Genomic DNA, 24,239 nt, shown 5'->3' with positions numbered 1-24,239 from the left:
TACGGCCTCTTTGAAAGTTTCACAGCTTGTAAAGACTTTTTTTTTTTTGTAGCCTACCAATATTTTCATTTGAGGAATTTCTGAGATCTTGGACCATACTGCATGTACTTTCTTCTGAGGTTTAGCCACAGTTATGTTTGGTCAGAAAGCTGTGAATGTCAAAGCAAAATGAAATTTTCAGGTGTCTTGATGCAACCTGTTGTGGATATTTAGGTGTGTTTTGGAAATGTATGTAGCTGTAGAGACCTTATTGACTATCCTTCCACATTGTGTTTTTATATATATATAGATGATGCCAGTGAAATGTTTTCTGTGCAGTTAGCAGGAACCCAATCCCCCTCCAGCGAAGTTATCTTTTATTAAATTCTGCACCCATTTTTCTCTCTGCGTCATCCCTACCATGTTCTAGATCATAATACAGAATTCAAACCGCATCCACTAAATGCGATGACTAGAAAAGCCAATATTGATGAAGAAACTGTTATAAAACTGATGATCTGGCTAAAAACTTTCTGATTAACATGAGATTGATTGCATAAAACAAAAAGGTCCACAGATCTTACTTAAAATGTCAATAAAAACTTTGTATCTTCAACTTTATGCAATTGTAGACTGACTAGTTGTAGACTTTGGGCACCCAGTGTCCGCTCCTGGAAGTTTATTTTTTAATTGACACTGTATACTAAGGGTGTGTCCACCCAACGTTCAGTTGGAAATACCTTCTGCAGAAGACAAACTCTTCCTTCTTGTGTTATTTGCATGAAATAAAGTGGTTAAAAATATCTAAATGGGCACACTACAGGCTACTGCTGAGCTGCAGGTTTCGTTGTGGTCATGGGATATGCATGAGGCAAGCTCTTTTTAATATTGTTTTTCACCATTTTGAAGAGAATGCCTTTTCTTTTAATCCTTATTGAACCATACATTAGAAGTATTTACATTGGACATTTAGGGTTAATTTGAGTTAGTTGTAATGTAGAGGAGCCAATTCTTTTCCCTGGGAATTGCGTGCTGTAGCTTTAAGAGCACAGCCAGGTGTGTAGTAGTAGAACAGTGGAGTAGCCCATGGTTTTCTTACCATGTCTTCATGTTCCCTTTATTACCCATATTTTATATAACTATATATAAATAAATAAAACAAATCACACTGACACGTGTTTGTGTTTAGCACTTGTACAATGTCTTAATGATTTACAGAGGATAATGATTTATGAGCTAAAATAGAAAAAAAGTAATCATACTTGACCAAAACTAGTCATGAAAACATAGATTCATATTGCTTATGTTTCTCTGAATTACATACAAATGTTAATTTGAATAAAAAGATTTGAACAGAGGTTTAGGACACAAGCTAAACTATCAAAGCCAATACAAACTGAACAGTGTGTATAAACTGTTCCTGTAATCTGATTAATGGGGATGCTGCATCTTGACAAGACTGTTGTCTAAATCTGAGTTTTGCAGCAGCTTCTAATGCTACAGGAATTAAGCCAATAAGTTAATCATTAATTAAAAATGATGGAAATAAAAACAAAACAAATATAACATAGCCAAAACATGGCTGTGGGAAGGAGGACCTAGTGTCCTGCAGAGGGTCATCCAGCCTGAGAGGTCTCATTCAGCATCAGTGACCATGACGTGTACAAAAAGTCCAGCTGAGGGGAGAAGGTCTCCGTTCTTATTGAGCAGGGGAATGTGTCTGTATCCTGTGTGGGAGCACAAAGTGGCTGCAGTCAGTAACCAGAAAAGGAAGAGTACCAAGAGCTCCTTGAGCAGTGTGGTAAATAACATCTCTATACATCATCAAAGATGGGAGCGCTGCAAACTGTTCTTTTATTCAGCCTGACAGCGATTTTACATGACTGGCTTACAGGGCCTAAAAACCTGGCAAATATCCTCTGGTATTTGTGCAAACTCACCCATTTTTAGGCTGTTAAAAGGAACCGTGTACTGTCCCACAAACTCATTATTGGAAGTGTAATCGTGGTCCTCGATGACAAAGCGGACCAATGCAAGCTCTGGCACATACACATCAAACTGGAAGTTCTCATTCCAGCAGGGGTTGAAACCTTAAAGAAAGAAATGCCACCAGTAACATGATGAAGCACTCTCGTTACGCATCATTATTTCCTCATGTTTGGCACATTCCTAGAGTTATTTGGTCATCTGTTAACTTGCCTTTACACATTTCTCGTTGTGGATTCTGACAACTCCCAGAGGGCACAGATACATGGTAAGCAGTTTTGGGTTTCATGTGTTGAAGTTAGCAAGCAGCATTCACACATCTGACTCATCAGTCATCTTTGACATTTCAGTTGTCAGATACTGAAGTGTGTGACTGCCTTCGTGGCTTTAAAATACGAGTTCAAGTAGTTTAGACTGATCTGAATAAAGTATATAAAAGAGGTTAAAACTAAAAAGTACCGTTGTTTTCAAAAGATGCAGTCTCTTTCTCTGCAACATCAGCCGGCACGCCGTAGATTTCCACTTTAACCAGCGGATCCACTATGGAGGATTTCTTCTTGTTCACTTTGGGGAGCTGTTGGGCTGATATGATCTGGTGACGGATGGACATAAATCATAATTGTGAGCTGTGGAAAGAGCAGCGTTATATTGTGTCTTCAGATTGATATCCTCACCATGACATGCAGTGTCTTGTGCTGCAGCCAGTCCCCTCGGGTCAGAGTGATGGGGTCAAACTCTGTGGCTGCGTCCCTCATGAAGGCTGGTTTAAGGATGTAGCCGCTCTTGCCGTTGACCAGGAACTTGCCCTGATTCACATCCATGTTTGTGCAGCTTGTCTGAAAGTTTAAGGCAACTGAAAGCAAATGGAGGGATCACTTCAGTCAAGATTTTCCAATAGTGTTTGCCTTATAAGTATTAAACTCATTTTGTTTGTTTTCTACCAATTTGGCAGCCAGCATTCCACAGAGGGACTGGGTTGTAGTTTGAGGAGTCGGTCCTGGAGCCCGCAGGATAAATGCGGCTCAGTTTTCCCACATTGTGGCGGACGAAGGCATTTGCTGAAGAAAAACCAGCAGAACCAGTCATTTAGAGAGCTTAATGAAGTTTAACTTGAGAATGCATAGTTTATCAACTTAAACATTCAGAACGATATCTTCCTCACCCGACTCTTCAGCCAGCTCCACGGCCTTTCCCTCTTTTAAGGACGACATCTCGTAGAAGCTCAGGTTTTTCTTGGCGTCGTCAAAGCCGTGGAAGTGGACACTTTGGCAGTAGATCACCATGTCGGACAGCTCTTTTGCTAGTTTCAGCTTTTTCTGATACACACAAAGAGAAAATTTTGGTGTCTGTTGATATGTTCATTTACTAACACACCGCTGATGTCACACCTACCTTGCTCTTCTTCTTATTATTCTTTTGCTCATCCTCTTCATCCTCATCCTGTGATTCTTCCTCCTCAGTCACGTCATTTTCCTCAGCCGCTTTTGCCTCTTCAGCAAAACTGGCTTCCAGTTTATTTAACCGCTTCCCTTTGATCACAAACTTCCCTTTTAGCTCCTGGAAGGCACACAGACACAGTTGTAGAGCTCTGCGACTGATAGCATCTTCCATCACAGTTTTCAACCTTGATAAGCATCCTGATATCACAAACAGAGTGGATCCCAACCTCAGGAGATGGAAAGTTTGTGGGCATCCCATCACCCAGGGGAGAGGTGACAAGTGCACTCCCCAGGATGGAGCTTAAGTGCTGGGCCATGACTGACTGCTGCTCTACACTGCAGTGGTTCTCCAAGGAGAGGATGACTGGGTAATTAGATGTCTGAAGGCACACGGACAAATAAAACAGAAAGCGTCTTTTTAAACCACCAGATTAAAAACAGGATGCCACCAGGTGTTGTACTGCTAAACATACCTTAAATGCATACTCCTTGATGGCTTTGATCACATCTTTGAAGAGGATCTTTGAGGTGAGAGTGTAACCGTGGTAAATCACTGGCTCATTGTCTGATCCATCCCAGCAGTCCAGCTCCACACAGCGACAGCCTTTCATCAGAGCCCTGAGGGAGTCGTGTTCACCATCAGTCACTGAATATATTTCTATGACATAACAGCCAAAAAGATCTGAGCTATCCGTCACTAAAATCTAGACAATGAAGAGAAATATGGCTATATAGTGACTGTGTGGATCATTGTAAACTACATGAAGTCAGGGAAAAAAATATATATATTTTAAGTTTTGCTGTCAAAAATAATGTGTAACAAGATGAGCCAGCTGGCTCTACGGATGGATTTATGACAAAAAAAAAAGAACAATGATGAAAAAACCCATGGGTGTTGCACCCATGGGGTATGAGGGTGTTTTAACACCCGTACTTTTCCTGCATTTTTTAAGCACAAACTTGGCTACCTTAGACGCTCTCTGGTCCCATGTCAGCGCAGCGCACCTCCCCCCCTCCCTTTCCTGTTGTTTTGTGAATCATGATGCTGGCTGTCGGTGATCAGCTGATCAGCTTTTCTGTCACTAGTACCGTCTCTCTTGTTGCATTTGTTTATTGTTCAGCTAAGAAAGAGGAAACTAGCTAGTTCATGGTTCACATAGGCACATTCTAGCAATAGTAAGCTATATTTATCAGGGTCATGTCAATCAATCAGAGGCACTTTGAGGCATCAGGACTTTAAAAAAAAAGAATTTAAAAATCATCAGTTCCTCGATCTATGATACAGATAAACAACCTTAGATGCATAGCATAATACACAGAATCATGATTAGAAAATGAGCCAAACTGCAGAAGCAATGTGTACAAACCTCATTGCTTTAGCAACAAAGGCTCAAAGTAATTGTTTTCTGAATGTTTTCAGTCTCCCACATCATTGTGGAGGAATTTCAGCCTACTCTTCTTCACATAATTGCTACAATTCATCAACGTTTGCAGGATTTATTCATGCATAGCTCTGTGAAGGTCTTACCACATCATTTCAGAAAGATTGAGGTTTGAACTTTGGTTCATTGCTTGATTCTTTTCTTTTTTAGTCATTCTGGTGTAGATTTGCTGCTGTTTGGGATCATTGTCCTGTTGCATGACGTAGTTTCAGCCAAGCTTTAAGGCGGATTTATGGTTGAGTAGCGTCTGCGTCAGCGTAACCGCCGTAGCTCCGCAGAGGCTCGACAGGCACTTCTTCTGCCACCCTCGGATAGGAGGAAAAACTGCAACACAGCACCAAAACTATGTGTACCCCCTACGCTCGAGCGAAAGCAAACTCACCAGCGTCAGCTACGCCGTAAACGACTGCACTCACGTTGTATGAGCATAAATCCGGCTTAAGCTATCAGACACATTGACCCCGGAATATTTTATTATTCTAAGGAGTTTGTTGTCTACTTAATGACTGAAAGGTGTCCAGATCCTGTGGCTGCAAAACAAGCCCAAATTATCACCACTCCACCACCGTGCTTGACTGTATAGTAAAGATGTTTATATGTGAAACTTAGAACTAAGAGAGTGTACTCTTCCACACCTAATTTATTCTTCGAACCTCTTCCCACTGAGCTTATTTTCTGCACCCTATCAACAGTATGTTTAACTACAGTTGAAAAGGAACCAGAACGATATGCCTCCATATATCCGTTTTCTAAACAAACAGTTTGGCTGTTTTGGTTGTGTTGATAGTGTGGTTTGTTTTTGACAAGCTTCTACTGGTCTTGGTTGCAAAATTGCTTTAGATTTTTCATTTAGAACACACACATGATCTTCCCAAAGTCCTCTACGTCAACGCACTGAGAAAGAGAAATAACCAAGCACCAAAAGCTGGATAAACATCTTGCAGACTGCAGGGATTCTTTAAATCGGTACATCACAGCTGTAGCAACTAAAATTGTTCAGCATGTCAAGGGCAAATGTTTGAGTTTGTTACCTGACGTAAGCTTCTGTGCTGCTGGGCCCTTTGAGCTGATCCTCCATGAGATAGGTGTTGTGTGAAGAGGAGATGAAGTAGTGACTAAGGGGCTGGTCCATATCCTGGAACACTTCCTTGTGCTCAGGATTGAGAATCATGGCCTCTGGATTATGCAGATACATGAGGAAGCCATCTTTGGACAGCAGCTTCTTTTCCTTGGCTGAAAGCAAACAGAGACAAAGCAGCTGATGTTAAGAGGTCTTCCTATTAAGATAAAGCATGCCCAGTGAAAAGCCTGTTGATTAAATACCTATTGTCTGCTATTTTTCACTTAAGAACTAAACAGTCACAGACAAACTAGTTCAGTAGTTGAAACACTGCTCTGGCATATGAACTGTACTGTGCAAGGTCTTGAGCCAGCCATGATTTCTTCCCAGCAGTCAGACTTTCATGTAATCTTTAACCGTGTTTATTAGCAATAGCTCTCCAGGCTCTCCAAGTTTTTTTTGTCTGTTTATGAAACTACTTCAACAGAGAGACACAATTTTATATTTTTTCCACATACAAAGTGCCTCTTGAAAAATCTGCAAGCCTAAAATGAGGCATATCTCAACATGGTGTCCAAAACACTGAGGAAAATAGAAAAGTGGAGGATAAAAGTAGAAATGTCAAGCCTTAAAATTAAAACAGCAGATGAGCAATATCTGAAAGTGTTATTTTTTTTTTTTTTTTTTAGAAAAATGTGACATCACTGCATATAACATGTACTATACATTCCTTTAAAAGGTTTATATAAATAATATCTAGCTGCCGTCTAAATTAGAAGGTCTCTCTGGCTCAGCTAGTCTACCAGCAACCTGTTGCTCCTCTGTTACTCACATTTACTCCATGCAAACATCTTCACATCTGCAGGGGCACAGTGGCAAGTTGAGTTTTTGTATTGTCTACACTTTCTTGCAAATACAGCCTACTAAAATGAATCACTGTCCAATTCATAAAGCAGCACGCTGAGGTGTCTTTGTTTTGTTTACTGTGACATTCCTCTTTAATCTGCAATGCTGCAAAGCTCATGTTATGGATCAACAGATAAGAGAAGCTGTTTGCATCCATTAGCTCACAAAACAGGAAATCATTCTTGGCTAAATCCCAGTTACTGCTCTGAACTTTCATCTCCATTCAGTTGTTATTGTGGTACACTACAAACAGTTAAGCAAACAGTTCTGCGTTAGCATTGAAAATAGTTCAAACTGAATTTGAAGTCTCATTTAAATAAAATTATTGATTAAATATTTTTAAGAACAAAAAAATGACAATTGTACTATAAAAATCATAATAATTTGATTTTATAATTCAATTTAGTGAAGAACAAAATAAATCTAAATGTTTACTATATTTAGTAGCCTGCAGGCTTTATTACTTCCTGTTGTCTTTGCAGGAACCCTCATTAAATAAAGATTAACAAGTCTTCAAAATTATCATGACTAATGACTGTAAATCAGTCGTGTTCACAGAGTTACACCCACAACTACACAGAAGTACGGTACTGACCAATCTCGTCTGGCTCGTACTTCTCAATTATGTTTTGTGCATCAGCCAGAGTGGCCTTCTCTCTCTGCTCCTTCATCAGGAAGTTCACCAGGTCTTCAGGGTTCATGAAGCCCGTGGTTTTAGCGTATTCCCCATAGATGACTTCGATTTCCTCCCGATGGGTCAGGAGATCATATAAGTGTTCAACCTCTTCCCCAGACAGGTACCCAGAATTAGATTTGTCACATTTCTGTATTGTGGGAAACATTAATATCAAGGTTAGTCCAGCTAAAACCAAATGGATAATGAAGTATTAAGATGAGCATGTTAGCTGAAAGCTATTTTATGAAAATATTATAGACCACAAGCCAAAAAGCTCTATCTGTCCACATTCAGTTAATTACCTCTATTCAGAAAAGAGTTAGCATTTAAATCAACAGCAGAACAAGGTTTTTATGCTCCGAGAGCATCTGCATCACCTTGAAGAGCATTTCAGCATAGTCGTCGTCCAGTTCAATGTTGATCAGATGCAGGAAGTCTTTGACCTCAGACTGAGTCAATTTAGAGTCTTTATTCTTGTCTGCTTTACTCAGGCAGCTGAAGATCCAACTGTGAAGTTTGTGATGTAAGGAGAACATGTGACATCTTTCCACACAAACTAGACTCCTACCAACAAGACTTGAATGACATGCTTTACTTCAGGTCAAAATATGCAAATCTAGAGTTATTTAAGAATAGATATAAATGTTTCAAAGTGGGTGATGAGGGGTCTCATCGCAGAGACCTGTCTGGGACAAGTTTTTAAACTTAAATAAGTAATTTGTGGAAATGACTAAGTCAGGGATGTCAAACTCCAGTCTCGAAGGTCACTGTCCTGCAGTTTTCAGGTGTTTATCTGCATCAACACACCTGCCTCAAACGAATGAGCTAATGTGAAGAACTCGACAACAAGTTGTTGGATCAACTGATTTTAATCAGGTGTGTTGGAGCATGCAAACATCCAAAACCTTCAGGACTGCAGCCCTCGAGGACCAGAGTTTGATATCCCTGCTGTCAACAATTCACATTCTGAGTGCCACTCCCACAGTCATGTAAGGATACTGCTCCTTGGTCTGCTGGTGGTTGAGGCTGTTTATGTTGGACACCAGTTTCTCCAGGCTTTGGACCCACTGCCTGGCCTCCGTGTCTGAGCTGGCAATGAGGTCCAGGTTCTTGCGGCGACTCTTGAATATGATGGAGAAGCAGCGACCTTCTGCCTGCTCCTCTGTGTTCTTCTTCAAACCCTCTGTCTGACGGCCTAGTCGCACCGCTGAGATGTCGTCAATTGGAACTGAAGACAGAGGAAATGCTATTTAGCATTATTTATGCTACATTACAAAAAAATTAAAATGTGACTGTAAAAAATGCTTTTTATTCTACTATTGGTATCCTCTCAGGTACCACTGACCCATCTGTTTAATAAACCTGAGCTTGCTGCTGTAGGTTTTCCCTCCTTATATAGTTTCAGCGTACTACGCAAGGCAACATCAATAAAGACATCACCATGCTACAGTAATCTGCCTGCAAACACATGAGTCATGACTATCGTTTAAAGATATAATTCAACCAGAAAATAAAATGAAAGCCCTTTAAAACCACTTCTTCACTCATTTAAAACAAAAATAATAAATCATTATCTGTAAAGCACACCCACTAAACTTATCACTGCTATCATATGCAGCCCTGCTGTGCATGATTATACCAATGACGCTGTAGTTTACAGCTCTATGATCAGTCTTTCACTTTTATAGTCCAAGGAGGGAACAATCCATTTGACCTGAAAAGATAGACTGTTCAAGGTGTGTCAGCAGGAGAATACAAGTGTGTGATGTTGGTAAGTAATGAGAAAAAAAAAAAAAGGAGGAAGGGATGTGAGATTTGACCAGATTGATATGTGCAGGCCCTACATACACACACTTATGCTCAGGTGGGATACTGGAACAACACTCACAGGTCTGGCTTGACTTGAAGGTTTTCTTGGATTCGCGCCACATGGTTTTGCAGTCCTCCTGGAGTTTGAAATAGCGAGTCTTCTTCCAGGAAGAGGACAGGACTTTAAGGAGGTCTCCACCTTGCAAGAGGAACTGAAGGTCCTGATCACCCTCCATACCTGAGAAACAGGGGGAATACAGAGACAAATTCATTAGGGCAAAGACTTGAAGATACCATTTTCTCAACTAACTAACCCCTTTTACACAAACCACACGTCAGTTATTTACAACCATCAGTTCCCCTCTGATGCTCCAAAGTTACAGCATATATGTCTAAACATGACCTGAATACAAATACAAATACTGGTAAAAAGCCGCAACCACTCAAAGTTTCCCTACTTTACAAACAGGCTGAAATCTATTCAACGGAGCTCGTAGTGTGAACCCGGATAACCTCTTCGTACCACGTACTCCAATATATCGGTCAAATAACTGCAGTGCAGCCTACCTAAAAGCTGTACGTTCATTTGTATCACCTTCTGGCTTCTGGCATGGTGGAGTAATTCCTCAGATTTACTGAGTTTAGGTTGCCTTTTCACGCATGACATGGTGCTCCCGGCTGTTGAAAACGCTACCAGACTCTGTGCGCGAGGCGTGGGAAGCCACGAGAGCAGACGTGTGCTACACCTAAAGTTTACTTACACCGTGTGGTCAGGACTTCCTTTTAACTGTCAGCTGACAGCCAGTCTGACACACACTTGCTATACTTTTTTTTTTTAAAAATTATTATTATTTTTTAACTTTGAATGTTGTGCAAACACGGGTGATTCAAAACTCCAGTCAGATTTATGTTTGTTAAAGTATAAATTAATTAATTAATAAGTGATAAAGAAAGTAAACAAAGAAATAAAATATAGCCAGATTTGTAGACAGCATTTTTGCAAATCAGCCACGACACAATCAAGCTAACAAACGTACCAGAATAGTTAGCTTACTGTAACTAATATCTAATTAAATGCTAATTTGTTTTAGATAACGTTGGTTAGAAACAATATATTTTATTAAATAATTCTTATCACAGAGCAAATATAAAGACAACATAGATGTGGCTAACAAAATCAAAATATTGCATCATATTTTAAATAATAATTTAATATTTATATAACAATATATTTCTACTCACATAATTGTAAAGTGTTCGTCATCTGCAGCAACTCTGCTTTCTGGCTCCACCTAGTGGTAACATCGCGATACTTCCGAATGCCGTGATTGAACTAAACGCCACCAGGCTTGAGCAATTAAAAGTGCAGGTCGACGGCAATGGGATACGTTTAATGTGTGTTTATTTATTTCCTCTCGATGTTAGCTCTTTCAGTACAGAGGTTGTAATGTTTAACCCGACTTTATGCGCGGTTTTGGTTTGGCAACACTTGCTTGTGTTTGTTGGAGCAACAGTAAGGCGAAACTAAGCTGGGTGGGAAGGGTCACGCCTTAGGCAGAGTCTGGGTTTATATTAAAATGAACACCGGTGATAGTGCGGCGTTTTGTTTGACTAGGTGACAAATGTCTACAATTTATGTAAAAAACATAGTGAAATAAATAATAAAATAATATTTATTATAAAAAAGTCACCTCAATTTGCTCACAAGTTGGCCTAAAGCCATTCACTCTTGGAGATTTCTGGAAGCAGCTACACCCAAGAGATGCAAAAGTCGATTTGCACATCTTAACGCAAATCCAAAATTAGCCTTACCTGCCGTTTTCCTTTCGATCCCATTCGTCTCCATTGTTTTCTTTTTTCTGCTTCTTCTTCTTCTTCTTCTTTCTTTCTTTACTCTGTCGGATCTTGTCAGTTTTTTTTTTTTTTTTCTTTTTTTTTACCTCGTTTCACTCGCAGCACCGTTTCATGTATGGCTGCTCTTTGCTTCCATGTGCGCAGGTTGGTAAGAAAATGCACCTTTTGAGACAGCTGACTAAAGACTGAGGACAAGGCGAACAAACGCACGCACACAGGTGGGATATTCTGAGTGCAGGCAACTCCAGCAGGCTTCAACACCGGTTTGACAAGCCTACCATTCAAGCTGTGCTGTTGATGTCACAGCATGGTAGGTTGCACATTTACACCAGCTTGTTCTATCATGCATTGGATTGGTTAAGGTGACCTATTTTCCGGCATTCTGCAAGTTTGCTCCATAATTATTTGCTGGCTTACAGTGAAAAAAGATCCCATTCCTTTTATAATCCTATTGTGTGAAAACACCCTGTAACACTGAGCCAACTCTGCTGCAAGACCAGACACTTTTGAATAAACTGGGAGGGGTTGCTCACCTGAGAAGCACTCATAACCCTCAATTTTCTGTTCAGTGGGAAAGCTATACTCATGTTACAGCCAGTGGCACATGCATTTTCATTTAAGCAGCTGCTTTGCCTTTGAGCACAAGATAAACAAGAACATACAAGCTGAATGGTTTAATTCAACCCACATGGTTGACAGTGAGCTTGAGGATGTTAGTGATATTGACTGGGGCAGATAAAGTCTTAACTTCCTTTTCATGTCCTGCTTTGCCTCTGCAGAATAATAGCATTTGCAGTCACTGGTGTGTTGAGGCTCTTGTGGCCCTCAGCAGTTCCCTTTCAGGCCTGGCTTAAACTCAGCACACAGTCAGCATCAGGATGAGTGAGCTTTAACGCAGCATCAGAGGGAGAGCTTCCGGGCAAGGGTAGAACACCCCCAAAATCCACAGAGTTCATGCATAAATACAGAGTGCAGGATTTGTCTCTAGATTTATGTTAGATGCATCTTTGTAAACACAAAAATACGCTGTTCTTAATGCACAGAATGCAATCATTGTACTTGTGTATTATAGACAGGAAAGGTGTGTTCTCAATATCAGATTTCATACACAGACTTAATAAGTTGTGGAAAAAATATTTTAGCAGAAGTTTCAGGAGTCTTCTTTCATGGATGAAGTGAATTTGTTTGGAGTCTTTGCTCATATAACAAGCAGGAACAGGCCTAGCTGTTTCCTCACATACCACTAATGCCATCCATAGTTGTGCTGTTTTTTTTCTCAGTCTGCCAAATCATGGTTACAGGCCATGCAATTACTGCAGGTACCAATGGAAAAGCACAAAATTTGAAGAACGTCACATATTGCTACATGCAAAAAGTGCCTCATGTCTTACCTGCAACAAGTAGTCATTTACTTTTAACTGCGAATACTTAGAACAGTAAAATTTCCATCTGGTTCTTAAACAAAATCTTGGCTGGTGTATTCAGTGTTCATATTAACATTATGACATAGAGATTGAAAAGCAGTCCATACTCCAAAATATATATCAGATTGTCTTAAAGTCAATCTGTAGCATGTTTAGTCCTGTGCTTCATAAGTGCACCAAAATATTTATAAATCAACTTAAAAGTACTTGTATTTTTCTACTTTATTACTTCTATTTAGTTACATATTACAGATTTTAGTCCATGTTTTCAAAACACCAAGGTCAGTAGTCATTAACAAATTTTTTTTTTTCCAAAATAAAAAGAGGACTAGGCTTCCCTATTACTAGTAAACAAAATCTTTACACACCACATTACAGAAATTAATTTGAGGAAGCAAAAATAAAAAAACAAAGAAAATAAATAGTTGACATATTCAAAAAGGAGTGAGAGGATGCATAGCTCGTTAGTTCCAACCCCTTTTATTATTGACCATGCACAGTAAAATCACTAAAACTGTCGCAACTTCCAACAGTAGCCTATCACCACAACTGCAGCTGTTGCAAACTCAATAAAATATTAGGCTGTATTTTATGCAACAACAATGAGTAAAATATATGGGGGAAAAAATAAATAAAAATACAACTTTATTTCATGCGGAATTTGCAGTTAGAGAGGAGTCAATTTTCTATTACATGCTTTTTACAACTCTGTTTTTGGAGAGTATTCTGTTTATTTAAAAAATTTCCATACTGATAAAAAAAAATAAGATAAAAATAAGTAAAGGCAAAGGCAAATTTATTTGTATAACACATTTCATGTACAAGACAATTCAAAGTGCTTTACATAAATCATTACAGCATTACAAGTGCATTAAAAAAATGAAAAGAAATGCAATTAATGAAATAAAAGCAGAAGGAATATGCTAAAATAAAATAGATAAAATGCATGAAATAAAGTTAAAGACAATATTAAAACATGATTCCAGCTTAAAAGAACCAGATGTAGATTTTGACTTCTAAATAAAAACTAGTGAAATGCAGCAGAGAACAGGTATGTCTTTAACCTGGATTTAAATAAACTGAGTGTTTCAGCTGATCTGAGGCTTTCTGGGAATTTGTTCCAGACATGTGGAGCATAGAAGCTGAATGTAGCTTCTCCATGTCTGGTTCTGACTCTGGGAACTGATGAGAAACTGGAACCAGATGACCTGAGGGTTCTGGTAGGTTCATACTGGGTCAAGAGGTCACTGATGTATTTTGGTCCTAAACCATTCAGGGCTTTATAGACCAGCAGCAGAACTTTAAAATCTATTCTCTGACATAAGTAAATAAAATAAAAAATAATTGATCTTAAAAAGAATAAACTAAAGTAAAAGTAGAAATGTTAATGTGTACAGTGAATAAGATTTAATAATGTGAACATACTGCAGCAATAAAATGTACAGTATTTTTTGTGCAAAAGAAGTTTTTTTATGATGTTAGAATTTGTTTACAGTCGGCTTGATCCAAACTTACAATGCTACATCATTCCTTTCAGATTTCACATCCATTAAAAGGAATTAGTCTTCCTCAAAAATCTTTAGAAATAGTTTTCCTTTTGGGTAAACAGAAAATTACTTAAAATGTTTCTTTAACTTTTTTTTTAATCTTACAGCACTCAAAATGAAAAAGACCTTGCTCTCTATTTACTTGTGACAGATTTTCTTTAACCAATTTAGATGTAAATTAAAAACTTATTATGTATACTTGATAAGGAGAAAGATTAGCACCCCCTGCTGAATGTGCCCAAACCATGTTATTGTTTTAGAGGTAGATATCCGTAGCGGTAATACTTTAAGCTTTTAAACTAAATAGGTTGATCAATGAATGGATTCTCGTCGCTTTGTTCCAAACAAAACCCCATCTCAGAATTGTCTTTCTGATTTAAAAATTTTGCCTGACATTCTCCACATTGAAGATGGCGGCGTCTTGGTTCCTCCTCCTCGGTTGTACGTAACGGGCTGCGTCAGTCGCGCGTAAAGTTCTGTTGACAGGGGCGGCAGGAGTTGTCAGCGGAACAGCAGCTTCACCGGACCCGAATGGAGTAATTTCAAAGCTGTCATTTCAGACTGCGTCTCTGTTGTTGTTTAGAACTGCACACAGCGTTTAAGAAACGACCATGGCAGACGACCAGTCTTCTCAGTCCTGGTCAATCGATAAGGACGACTATGAACTCAATGAGGTGATAGGTGAGTAGCTTAGCTTGTCTTGCCGTAGCATCTTAGCCTCCCCTGTCTTTAGAGCGCTCTTGGCTGCCAGTTGTTACTAGCTTAAATTAACATTACATGTCTGCAGCTAACAGAAGTCAAGTCACAATTTGTAGCCACATCGCATTACCGTAAGCTGCCCGATAGTTTCATCTGGCAAGGCCAACTGTTCTTGCTAGTTGAAAAGCTAAAGTGAGGCTATCGATTAGCCTACAAGCAAGAAGCTAGATCGCTAGCTAAAGCAGGACAGGGCAACGAATCTTCAAGTGCAGCCGGCTGTACTTGAAGATTCGTTGCCCTTTTGCTGAAAGTATAATTCAGCTTTAGAAAGCCATTCTCTCTAGAAGCAGCATGATCAGATAACTTTACTTATAACGATAAGAAAAAGACATTGTGACTATCGTCTACGGTTTCATGTACTCTGGATTCACTAGGGAAAGAGCTTGTATTTGAAATATTAGACCCGCGTCTTATTAAATGTTCTGTATCAAAATTAACTATAAGGAGTCTAGTTGCGCTGTCATATTCTACCTATTGGTTCTTATAGTTCCTTATTGTTAATGTTAATCTCATCAGGGAGTGGAGCCACTGCAGTTGTCCAGGCAGCTTACTGTAAACCAAGAAAGGAGAGGGTGGCCATCAAGCGCATTAACCTGGAAAAGTGTCAAACAAGCATGGATGAACTCCTGGTAAGAAGCCTGTTTTGAGACTTGGGGAGTATATGTAGTTTATGTATTCTCAGTGTCTGTGTATGTGTATCTATCGGGGAGTCATGTGGATTAGTGTGGTCATATCAGTCAAGGACAAACCAAAAGCTTGATACCACAGAAGCTGAATGCTTTAGCTCAGTGTAATTAATAGGACACATCAATCTTAAGTACATGTAAACAGATCAAATGTTTTAGTACACCAGTGTATCTTATTGTCAGTGCTAAAGTTTTTTTTTCAACATTGTCCCATTTCTGAGTTATTCTCAAATGTGACACACTTGCAAATGCTCAGATGTGAGTAAAGTATCACTTACCATCTCTGTTAAATATGTCATCACAAACAAATTTCAGCTGCCAAAGCAACGGTATCCATTGGGTGCAACAAAAAGTGACAATAAAGTTGTCTATGATCACATTTTTCATAATGGATGTGCACATTTCTGTCGTCCTGCAGTTTTCATACCCAATGAATTTTAAAAAGCAGTTGAATAGCTGTGTAGAAATGGGTGTTATGATACTGTAATGGCTTTGGAAATTCAGTTAAGTGCTAACATAAATTTAAGCATTTGCTTTAAAAAAGAGAAATTTTCAATAAACACTTGATTGCTCTATTAAAAGTTATTGCGCTATCTGAAGTGATAATAGAACCGGAGATCCTAAATGTGCTGTTGAAGTACTTCTATCCTTTACATTTGTTGAACTGTGCACAACATATTCTAAGAGATGGTCAGTTATTGCTTTTTGCTGTATCAGTAATTTATTTTCCCATCTTAAGCTGTTGATATGCCTTGACCTTGTGGCTCATTAATGATGTAACTCAGGTTACTTCATTGCTTCTTGTATTCACCTGCTTTATGACATGCATACAAATGGTTTAGAACTGAGCTATTTTAATGGGAAGGTTTAGTCTCAGATGAAAGAGTAATAGCAGGAATGTGGGTGATTTAGTTTAAGCCACACTTGGAGTAAGCTCTTATTAAATGTCAAATCAAAAGATGAAACCTTGTGACTGCAATTTAGATTGTCCCTGAAAGTGTAACAAAAACTTTTTGTTAGTATTTAGCTTGGTAAGACAATTTTTTTGTTCATTGTATGACCCTTTTATCACACTTCCTTTGCTCTGTGTGCAGAAAGAGATTCAGGCTATGAGCCAGTGCCACCATCCAAACATTGTGTCTTATTATACCTCCTTTGTGGTGAAGGATGAACTGTGGCTGGTGATGAAGCTGCTCAGTGGTGGTAGGTGCTGCTATTCTGAGGACACTTGGTTCTGAATGGTCTTGTCAGCTCTTATTTTCTTTGGCATACCAGCTATTTTTTCTTCAAGGAGGCTTCAACTCTCACTGAATACTTCTGCTAACTTGTAGAATTTGACCATGTTTTATTGCTCAGTAGGTGCTCTTTTTCAGCTCTGCTCTTCATCTTAAATTTCCATAAATGAACTGGTAACTCAATATTTTCTATGTTTGTGAAGAAATGTCAGTCTGTTTGTAAAAATCATCTCAAACTGCAACATTTTTAACATTTGACCAGTCTATTTAGAGACAAACAAAAGGCAACAGCATAAAAACATCATATTTTATAATAGCAGCTTATCTGTAAGTTCAGGAGCATCTCTTCAGAGGTTTATGAGCTCCATGCACTATCCATGTGTCATTACAAGCCTCATCTCTCTCTTAGGCTCGGTGTTGGACATCATCAAGCATATCATTTCTCGCGGCGAGCACAAGACTGGAGTACTGGATGAGGCCAGCATCGCTACCATCCTGAAAGAAGTCCTGGAGGGGCTGGAATACCTTCACAAAAATGGGCAGATTCATCGGTGAGTTGTAATAACGTGTCACCGGGTGGCTAGTCCCAGCATGCACTTGCTCTCTGGCATCACACAGACACCAAGCCTTTCATTTCTGCATATGAGTGTGCAGATTGAACAAGAGCTCACTCTTTGAATATTTAATACAGTGAAAATGCATAATTGAGGAGGTTTGTTTGACATAAAAGAGGCCTCCTTAAATCATCTGGGCCTCACTTCATGAAAAGAAGGATCATTTTAAATGGATAGACTTTTTATTCACAAAAAGGGTTTGTGTCAAAAATGTCTATAACAATTATTGCATGATTCACTGCTATTTAAATGGAAGACACATTTTTTTTAGTTTTGGTTTTAATTGTCACTGTTTCAGTAGACTAAGAAAACCATCTGATTGAGCTCAGATGATGTGACCAACTCACTTACACCTAATCGGTGAAGATGGGGTTAGAGAGTTTGGAGCTGGCTTAAGCCATTCCAGTTCTTTGTGCAATAGTTTGCTCTTGGAGTGCAGTGTGCAAAGACAAATCAAGAGGATCAAGATAAAATGGATCAAAGGTGCAGCTTTAACAAGTTCACATGTCACAGTAAAAAATGTGGATTAATTAGCAAAGCTGAGTCAAACCTGTGCTGGCCAGTCGCTGACTTAAGACATTTTAATTGTACCCTATGATTTAATCCCTCATCTGTTCACCAATAGGGACCTGAAGGCTGGAAACATTCTTCTTGGAGACGATGGCTCAGTGCAAATTGCTGGTATAGTGTTAGTTTTCTCTTCTTTAATGATGTATAAATTCTGAGGTGTATAATTTAGCATGATATGGTTGGAAACACCATTTCTATACAGATTTAAAAATATGTACTCCTCCCCCTCCCCTTCTTTCACACATTCACAATTACACACCTCTTCTAGACTTTGGTGTGAGTGCCTTTCTAGCCACTGGAGGAGACATGACAAGGAACAAGGTTCGGAAGACATTTGTGGGGACTCCATGTTGGATGGCCCCAGAGGTCATGGAACAGGTGCAGGACTTTTTTCCTTGTAACACCTCAGCTTGGATATAAAAAGAATGACTTCATCACTTTATTCACTTGGCTCTGGTTTTGCTCTGCAGGTCCGCGGCTACGACTTCAAAGCAGACATCTGGAGTTTTGGGATAACAGCCATTGAACTGGCCACTGGGGCTGCACCGTATCACAAATACCCACCAATGAAGGTTACTGTGGATATAACACTGTTTTATGCAATATGACCACCCAAAAAAAAAGCTTCAAAAGTTCAAACCTCACCTTAGAACACTTGGAGTGACTTAAATAAAGATGGCAGTTTTAAATAACAAATGTTTTTATGTGTGCTTGCTAACTAAGGATGATTTTTACTTGTGTGTAGGTGCTGATGCTGACTTTGCAGAACGACCCTCCCTGTCTGGAGACGGGAATCACAGATAAGGACATGGTGAAGAAGTACGGCAAATCCTTCAGGAAGATGCTCTCTTTGTGTTTACAGAAAGATCCAGAAAAAAGGTCAGTCCTTAACATCTCTTGGATTAAATTTGGACTTGTTTTTCTTTTGCTTTCCATGAGATGCTCCAGTTGTGTAATGAATATAATGAACAGCCTTGTGTCTCTTTGCTATTTAGGCCAACTGCTGCTGAGTTACTGAAGCACAAATTCTTCACAAAAGCCAAGGTGAGCCATGAATCCCCTTTCAAGATAATAAAGAAGTTCAGCATGTTTCAGAAATAATATTTATAGATAGATAATGACATTGTTGTCTTTATGTTCCAGAATAATGAGTATTTGCAAGAGAGGCTCCTCCAGAAAGGTCCAACAATGTCAGATCGTTCTAAAAAGGTTCAGCCTGTTTCTAACACACATGTACACAAATTCATGAGGATTGTTTATTCAGAATGCTGTATCACTCTTAAGTGTTTCCCAGCTTTCTGCCTAATGCAGGTTGAGAAATGCCTGAAAAGGATCAAAGTGGTAATGGACGAGTCTGCGTTAAATCCTGCTTTACTTTTTTTTGTTGTTTAGGTGCGTCGTGTGCCTGGTTCGAGCGGCCGACTCCACAAGACAGAAGATGGCGGGTGGGAGTGGAGCGATGACGAGCTGGACGAGGAGAGTGAGGAGGGAAAAGCTGCTGTGGCAGCACTGCGGGTAAGACCCTGCATGCCTGCGTCCTCAGTTTAATTTACAGGAGGCCGCCCCTGTTTGTTTCGTGGTGCACGCCGTCCTGCAGACAGCAGATGGTGGTGTTGTGTTGTTGGACTGAAAAACTAGTCAAGCAGGATCATGTTGAATTGAAACCTCTTTTTATTATAGGTTTCTGTTACTGGCAGCCATAAACAAACAACAACAACAAAAAAACAACATTTCTAAAATTGTGTCTACCTTGAAATGTCACATTATTAATTTTTAAATTAATCAAAAAGAAGGGGAAAAAAACCAAAAACAACCTACCTACCAGCTGTCCCAACCCACCTGCTTAGGTCCCTTTGCAGTGTGTGTCTATGTCTGGGTGTGGGCTCTACTTTTCTGTTTGTCTTATTTGTAATATCTGGTGAACTTTGTTTTCAAATTTCATCAATCCTACAATATATTGAAGGGATAAAAGGAGAATTGCATGTTTTTAATCCTGACAATCTGTCATGTCCATTCTGCAGTCACCCAGAGTCAAGGACGGGTCCCAGAACATAGAGGTAAGACAACTTGTAGTGGACATGACCTGAAAATCTTTGATTGAGACAAAACAATCTGCATGACTGTTGTGTGTTTTCTATTTAGTGATTTTTTTCCCTGAGATTACTTTTCATGTAAAACTCATCTAAATCTATTTATGTGCAATTTTGTATTTGTAGCTCTTCCCCCCAGCAGACAGCTCCACAGGACATCTGCAGCCGCCTGGTGCAGCACATGAGAGACCTGCAAATGTGGCACCGACAGCAGAGGACGCTGCACCTCAAACGGCGAGCCCTTCACATGCACCTGCTGTTCAGGTAACAACAGGAAGCCAAGAAATAATGTCTGTTAAATATTACCAACACAGCTGAACTAAATCTCATCGAATCAACCTGCCACCTGGGAGTGGAGGGGGGGGGGGGTGCGCGAGAGGGTCCAACCAAGGCAGTGAATTCATGGGGGAGGTGTGTGTGTAATAGTGTACATGAGTGTTCTTGTTGTATAATTGGGCTGAATGTAAATACAGGTTTAGTCAATAATCTGTACAAACCAAAGATGCGTCAACATTCATTATTTATTTATTTATTTGTAATATTTTGTTCTGAGCTTCTTCATATAATTAACTGACTACTGTACATTTCCAGGATGCTACCGCCTTGTCCAGTATTCCCATCAGCCTCGTCCTTAGATTGAGGAACTCCAAGAAGGAGCTCAATGACATCCGGTTTGAGTTCATGCAGGGCAGAGGTGGGAATGCTCCCAAAGGTTTTTCTTTATTTCACGTGTCATGGCCCTCCATACTCACACCTCTGCCTTCTTTTGTCCTTAGACTCTGCTGACGGAGTTTCACAGGAGTTGGTCTCAGCTGGGCTGGTTGATGGGAGGGATTTAGTCATTGGTATGTTGAGATAATCCAGTCAGGATATGTCTATGTTATAATATAAAACTGATACTGGTATAGTATGATCAGGATGCAGGTTTAAGATGTAGTACAGTTTTGTTGTCTGTCCTTGTTTCTCCTCTACATGCTCCACTTACTTCCTCTTGCTTTCCCTCTAGTTGCTGCCAATTTGCAAAAGATTGTTGATGATCCTCAAAGTAACAAAAATGTGACCTTTAAACTGGTGAGTTCACACTGACTGAACTATTCTTTGATAATTTAATAGATTTCTTCTGACAACGCTTACCATCTAGTGTTATAGTCAGGATGTTTTTGAAAGATTAAAATTGAGTAGTAAAGTTAATTTTCTTGTTTGTTTTCTCCCCAGGCATCTGGTCTGGAGGAGTCTGAGATTCCTGATGATACTAAACTCGTTGGATTTGCACAGCTCAGCATCAGTTAAGTCAAGAAGAGTCAGCAACAAAGGACAGAAAGAAATGGTATTGCACAGCTGCATTGTAGTCAACTCCAAGAAACAACTATTGCCAAAGAAAGAAAAGAGAGGAGGAAGAAGATGAGGAGACATGAGGCTGGCAGGAGTGTGACACTACTGCAGGACGCATGAGGACCATGTTGAGGGGTTCAGTTCATCACAGGAATCACGCTTGAGATGTTTACAGTGTGCTTATACAGTAAACAGGAGGAGAGATGCAATCAACTATATCAGACCCCGATTTCTTTTTCTTTTATTCTTCCTCCTCATCCACAAGCACAATCCAAACCATCTCCTGCCAGTACTGGAAACGATTGCCTTTTTCTTTGTCTTTTATAAGATCAGTTGTGCCACAAAACTCAAGAGTGACGTGCCACGTTTACATGGCACTTTATGCTACACTGAAAATGAAAAGTGTAAGTTGAGCCTTAGTTACCAGACTACCCGTGTGGTTGGTGGAAAAATTAAACCAGTCTGTGATTATTAGGTGTTTCCTCTGTACCTCTGTCCCAAAAATATCAAAGACTAATCTTTAGTATTGTTGCAGATATCTAAACACACAGTAGCATGTTTTTGTGTTGTAATTCTATAAATTCAGCTGCATATAATCCAGATATTTACAAGAAAGAAAGAAATCCAGATTCCTGTATAGGGTTGTCCAGAGTAGTGTGAAGAAATCTATTCGGCTCGATTTACAAGTCCCCACTTTGTCGATTGGCATTTCCCTGATTTAGTTTAGACAGGATTATTTTCCCTCTCCGAGACCTGCCTAATACTCTTCTACTATGCAACTGTACTTCTCATTTCACCGTATGTGACCACCGGTTGCTGTTATTACTTTTGTGTTGCATTAAACAACGTTTTGTGTGTGCACCTCGAAAGGAATCTAGGTGTCAACCAGCAAAACAGGCAGATGCCTGCAGTGTGAATTTCTTTTCAAAGTTTGGAAACTGAAAAGCTGATGCTCCAGCAGTGAGACCTGGGTAATGATTGCTCCCCCTCTCCCCAGCGTTCCTCTGTAAGATGATTTAGCCTTTTTGATGACTGACCGAACAGCTGGGAAGTATCCTGAATGCTGGCGATAAGTGTCGAGCCTGAGGTGGCTCGTGTATCAGGCCGACTGCTGGTGAACTTCTGTGGAGGTATGCATGCTCAAAACGCTGACAAATGTTCTTCCAAAGTGAAATAATAGCTTAAAGGGGCATTTAACTGAACTTGCAGTTGAAGTTTTGTCATTGGCCATTCAGGCATTTTTGGTGTTTTGTTTTTTTTTTGTTACATTCCTGGATTTTAGCTGTGATGGAGATGGATATGCATAGTGGTTGTTGACCTTTAGGTCAGTAACTGAAAAACTTTTGGTTTGAGTGTTGTGAAATCTGTGCTATTATTGGTAGTCGTCTTTATTTTAACAATGAAATATCTTAACATGCATTTTATTGGCTTAAGAATTTGAACAGATATAATTTTAGAGGTAATGAGATTCATTGACTTTCTAGTGCCGACAGATTCGCATCAATTTGTTATTAAAACGTAAATCGAAATTTATGAATGGAAATTTCAAACACGTATTCGGTGTTTAGCGAAAGGCTGAACTATGATTTCCTGACTGTTTTTTTTTTTTCCCCTAGAGCCACCACTAACTTTCAGTTTGTTCAGTGGCTATGCTTCAGCAAAGTTTTGCTTTTGGTTTGTCAGCATGAATTAAAAAAATTTAAGACTCACTTTTTACAAACAAATCCAAAGCTATCTGCACAGCCGGATTCCATTTAATGAAAACATTTAAAACATTGGTTGAAATAACCCCCTCCAATGTCTTCAGCAGCCAGTTTGTGCTTTAGTTTTTCTTTTTGGTCACTAGACAATGTTTTTTTAAAAGTACTGTAGTCTTTTTTCTTTCTTTCTAAACACACCAACAAATCACTGTCATCACTCCCTGGTGTAGCTGTCTGTTTTGTACCATGTGCAAAGGGCTGCGATATAGCTCCTAGTTCAGGTACTGGTGTAAATGGTATGTGTAAAGATGTTGTAAATGTACATAAGATGGCAACTCCATGCACTGTCACACAAACATGAGGTTTATGTGTAACAATGTAGATGCATTGACTGTTTTAAGTGTACATGTCAGACAAAAGGATCATTTCACTTGTAAATACTAATCAAGGCAAACAGATTGACTCATCTTGCTTGAAACAGCTTTTTTGGTTTGTTTTGTAGTGTTTTCCACTCTTGGCCTTTGTCAGCGTTACTAATCATGCACAAATTAGGAGTTCAATTGGCGCCTTATTGATCTAAAATACTTAAAAAAAAAAACTGCATGGGGCTTGTAATCACACACTCTGCTTTGATGTCATGAAGTTTTTCTCACTGAAACCAGTTTCATTTTTAACCAGACAAATGGCACAGTTACATGTTAATCTGCGTGCGTGTATGTTTGTGTGTGTGTGCGTGAGAAGGAGATAATGTGATAAGATGATTGATCAAAGACTTTGTGCTGAAAGTCACCCAGATGTTTTGTATAGCTTTCTATTTTATTGTTTACTCATAAGAAAATTCATTCTTCCTCTATGAAGTCACCGAGTGATGGGTGTTAATTTTGATTGGCATAAATGCATTTCTATTAAACAAATTTCATATCATCACATGTTTTTAAATTGTGCTTAATCATAAATTGTCATAATTTGAAGCAGAATATCTCATGAGACACAAAGAAGATTCCTTGGTTGATGATCTACGTTGTTCAATGCATACAAACTGATTTTTAGTATTTGAATAAAGTCACATGAAATTCAGTGAAGTCATCTTTTATTTCACGTGTCATTTCTGTAACAGATCAACCATTAGTA

The 24,239-nt window shown here is 39.2% G+C and overlaps 2 protein-coding genes across 4 annotated transcripts; one reads left to right on the top strand and one right to left on the bottom strand.

The window, feature by feature from the left end:
• Positions 1–1,144: 1,144 nt before the first annotated feature.
• LOC121645042 (1-phosphatidylinositol 4,5-bisphosphate phosphodiesterase delta-1-like) lies at positions 1,145–11,590 on the bottom strand. 3 transcript variants are annotated; one of them, XM_041993329.1, is made up of 15 exons: positions 9,865–10,036; positions 9,377–9,535; positions 8,488–8,716; positions 7,866–7,995; positions 7,408–7,636; positions 5,878–6,079; positions 3,878–4,022; positions 3,632–3,784; positions 3,358–3,522; positions 3,128–3,281; positions 2,907–3,023; positions 2,640–2,818; positions 2,425–2,557; positions 1,920–2,069; positions 1,145–1,706 (listed from the first exon to the last, which is right to left on the bottom strand). In XM_041993329.1, exons 1-15 carry the CDS (start codon positions 9,962–9,964, stop codon positions 1,615–1,617), a joined length of 2,337 nt encoding a protein of 778 aa, XP_041849263.1. In that variant the 5' UTR covers positions 9,965–10,036; the 3' UTR covers positions 1,145–1,614. The 3 variants fall into 3 exon arrangements, with proteins under 3 accessions (XP_041849263.1, XP_041849265.1, XP_041849266.1); XM_041993331.1 differs by lacking the exon at positions 9,865–10,036 and adding an exon at positions 11,110–11,590 and having other exon boundaries at positions 1,146–1,706; XM_041993332.1 differs by lacking the exon at positions 9,865–10,036 and adding an exon at positions 10,540–10,622 and having other exon boundaries at positions 1,146–1,706.
• Positions 11,591–14,594: 3,004 nt separating this feature from the next.
• LOC121644582 (serine/threonine-protein kinase OSR1-like) lies at positions 14,595–24,185 on the top strand. Its single transcript, XM_041992636.1, has 17 exons — positions 14,595–14,803; positions 15,398–15,510; positions 16,662–16,770; positions 17,212–17,353; positions 18,042–18,097; positions 18,255–18,364; positions 18,457–18,558; positions 18,732–18,865; positions 18,982–19,030; positions 19,130–19,195; positions 19,379–19,501; positions 20,008–20,043; positions 20,203–20,340; positions 20,668–20,770; positions 20,853–20,921; positions 21,083–21,147; positions 21,292–24,185. Exons 1-17 carry the CDS (start codon positions 14,734–14,736, stop codon positions 21,364–21,366), a joined length of 1,560 nt encoding a protein of 519 aa, XP_041848570.1. The 5' UTR covers positions 14,595–14,733; the 3' UTR covers positions 21,367–24,185.
• Positions 24,186–24,239: the final 54 nt, after the last annotated feature.

Source organism: Melanotaenia boesemani, chromosome 8 (assembly GCF_017639745.1).
Source record: "Melanotaenia boesemani isolate fMelBoe1 chromosome 8, fMelBoe1.pri, whole genome shotgun sequence".
In the NCBI taxonomy this organism is placed as follows: Eukaryota; Metazoa; Chordata; class Actinopteri; order Atheriniformes; family Melanotaeniidae; genus Melanotaenia; species Melanotaenia boesemani.
Note: the sequence above shows the minus strand (reverse complement) of the source record. Positions and strands in the feature narration are given on the sequence as shown.

Coding starts and splice junctions, on each gene's coding strand:
- LOC121644582 (XM_041992636.1), top strand. CDS start 14,734: ATGGCAGACGACCAGTCTTCTCAGTCCTGGTCAATCGATAAGGACGAC. Junction 18,098..18,254: donor TGGCTCAGTGCAAATTGCTG/GTATAGTGTTAG, acceptor CACCTCTTCTAG/ACTTTGGTGTGAGTGCCTTT. Junction 20,341..20,667: donor CACATGCACCTGCTGTTCAG/GTAACAACAGGA, acceptor GTACATTTCCAG/GATGCTACCGCCTTGTCCAG.
- LOC121645042 (XM_041993329.1), bottom strand. CDS start 9,964: ATGTCATGCGTGAAAAGGCAACCTAAACTCAGTAAATCTGAGGAATTA. Junction 2,819..2,906: donor GAATGCTGGCTGCCAAATTG/GTAGAAAACAAA, acceptor ATTTGCTTTCAG/TTGCCTTAAACTTTCAGACA. Junction 2,558..2,639: donor ACAAGACACTGCATGTCATG/GTGAGGATATCA, acceptor ATCCGTCACCAG/ATCATATCAGCCCAACAGCT.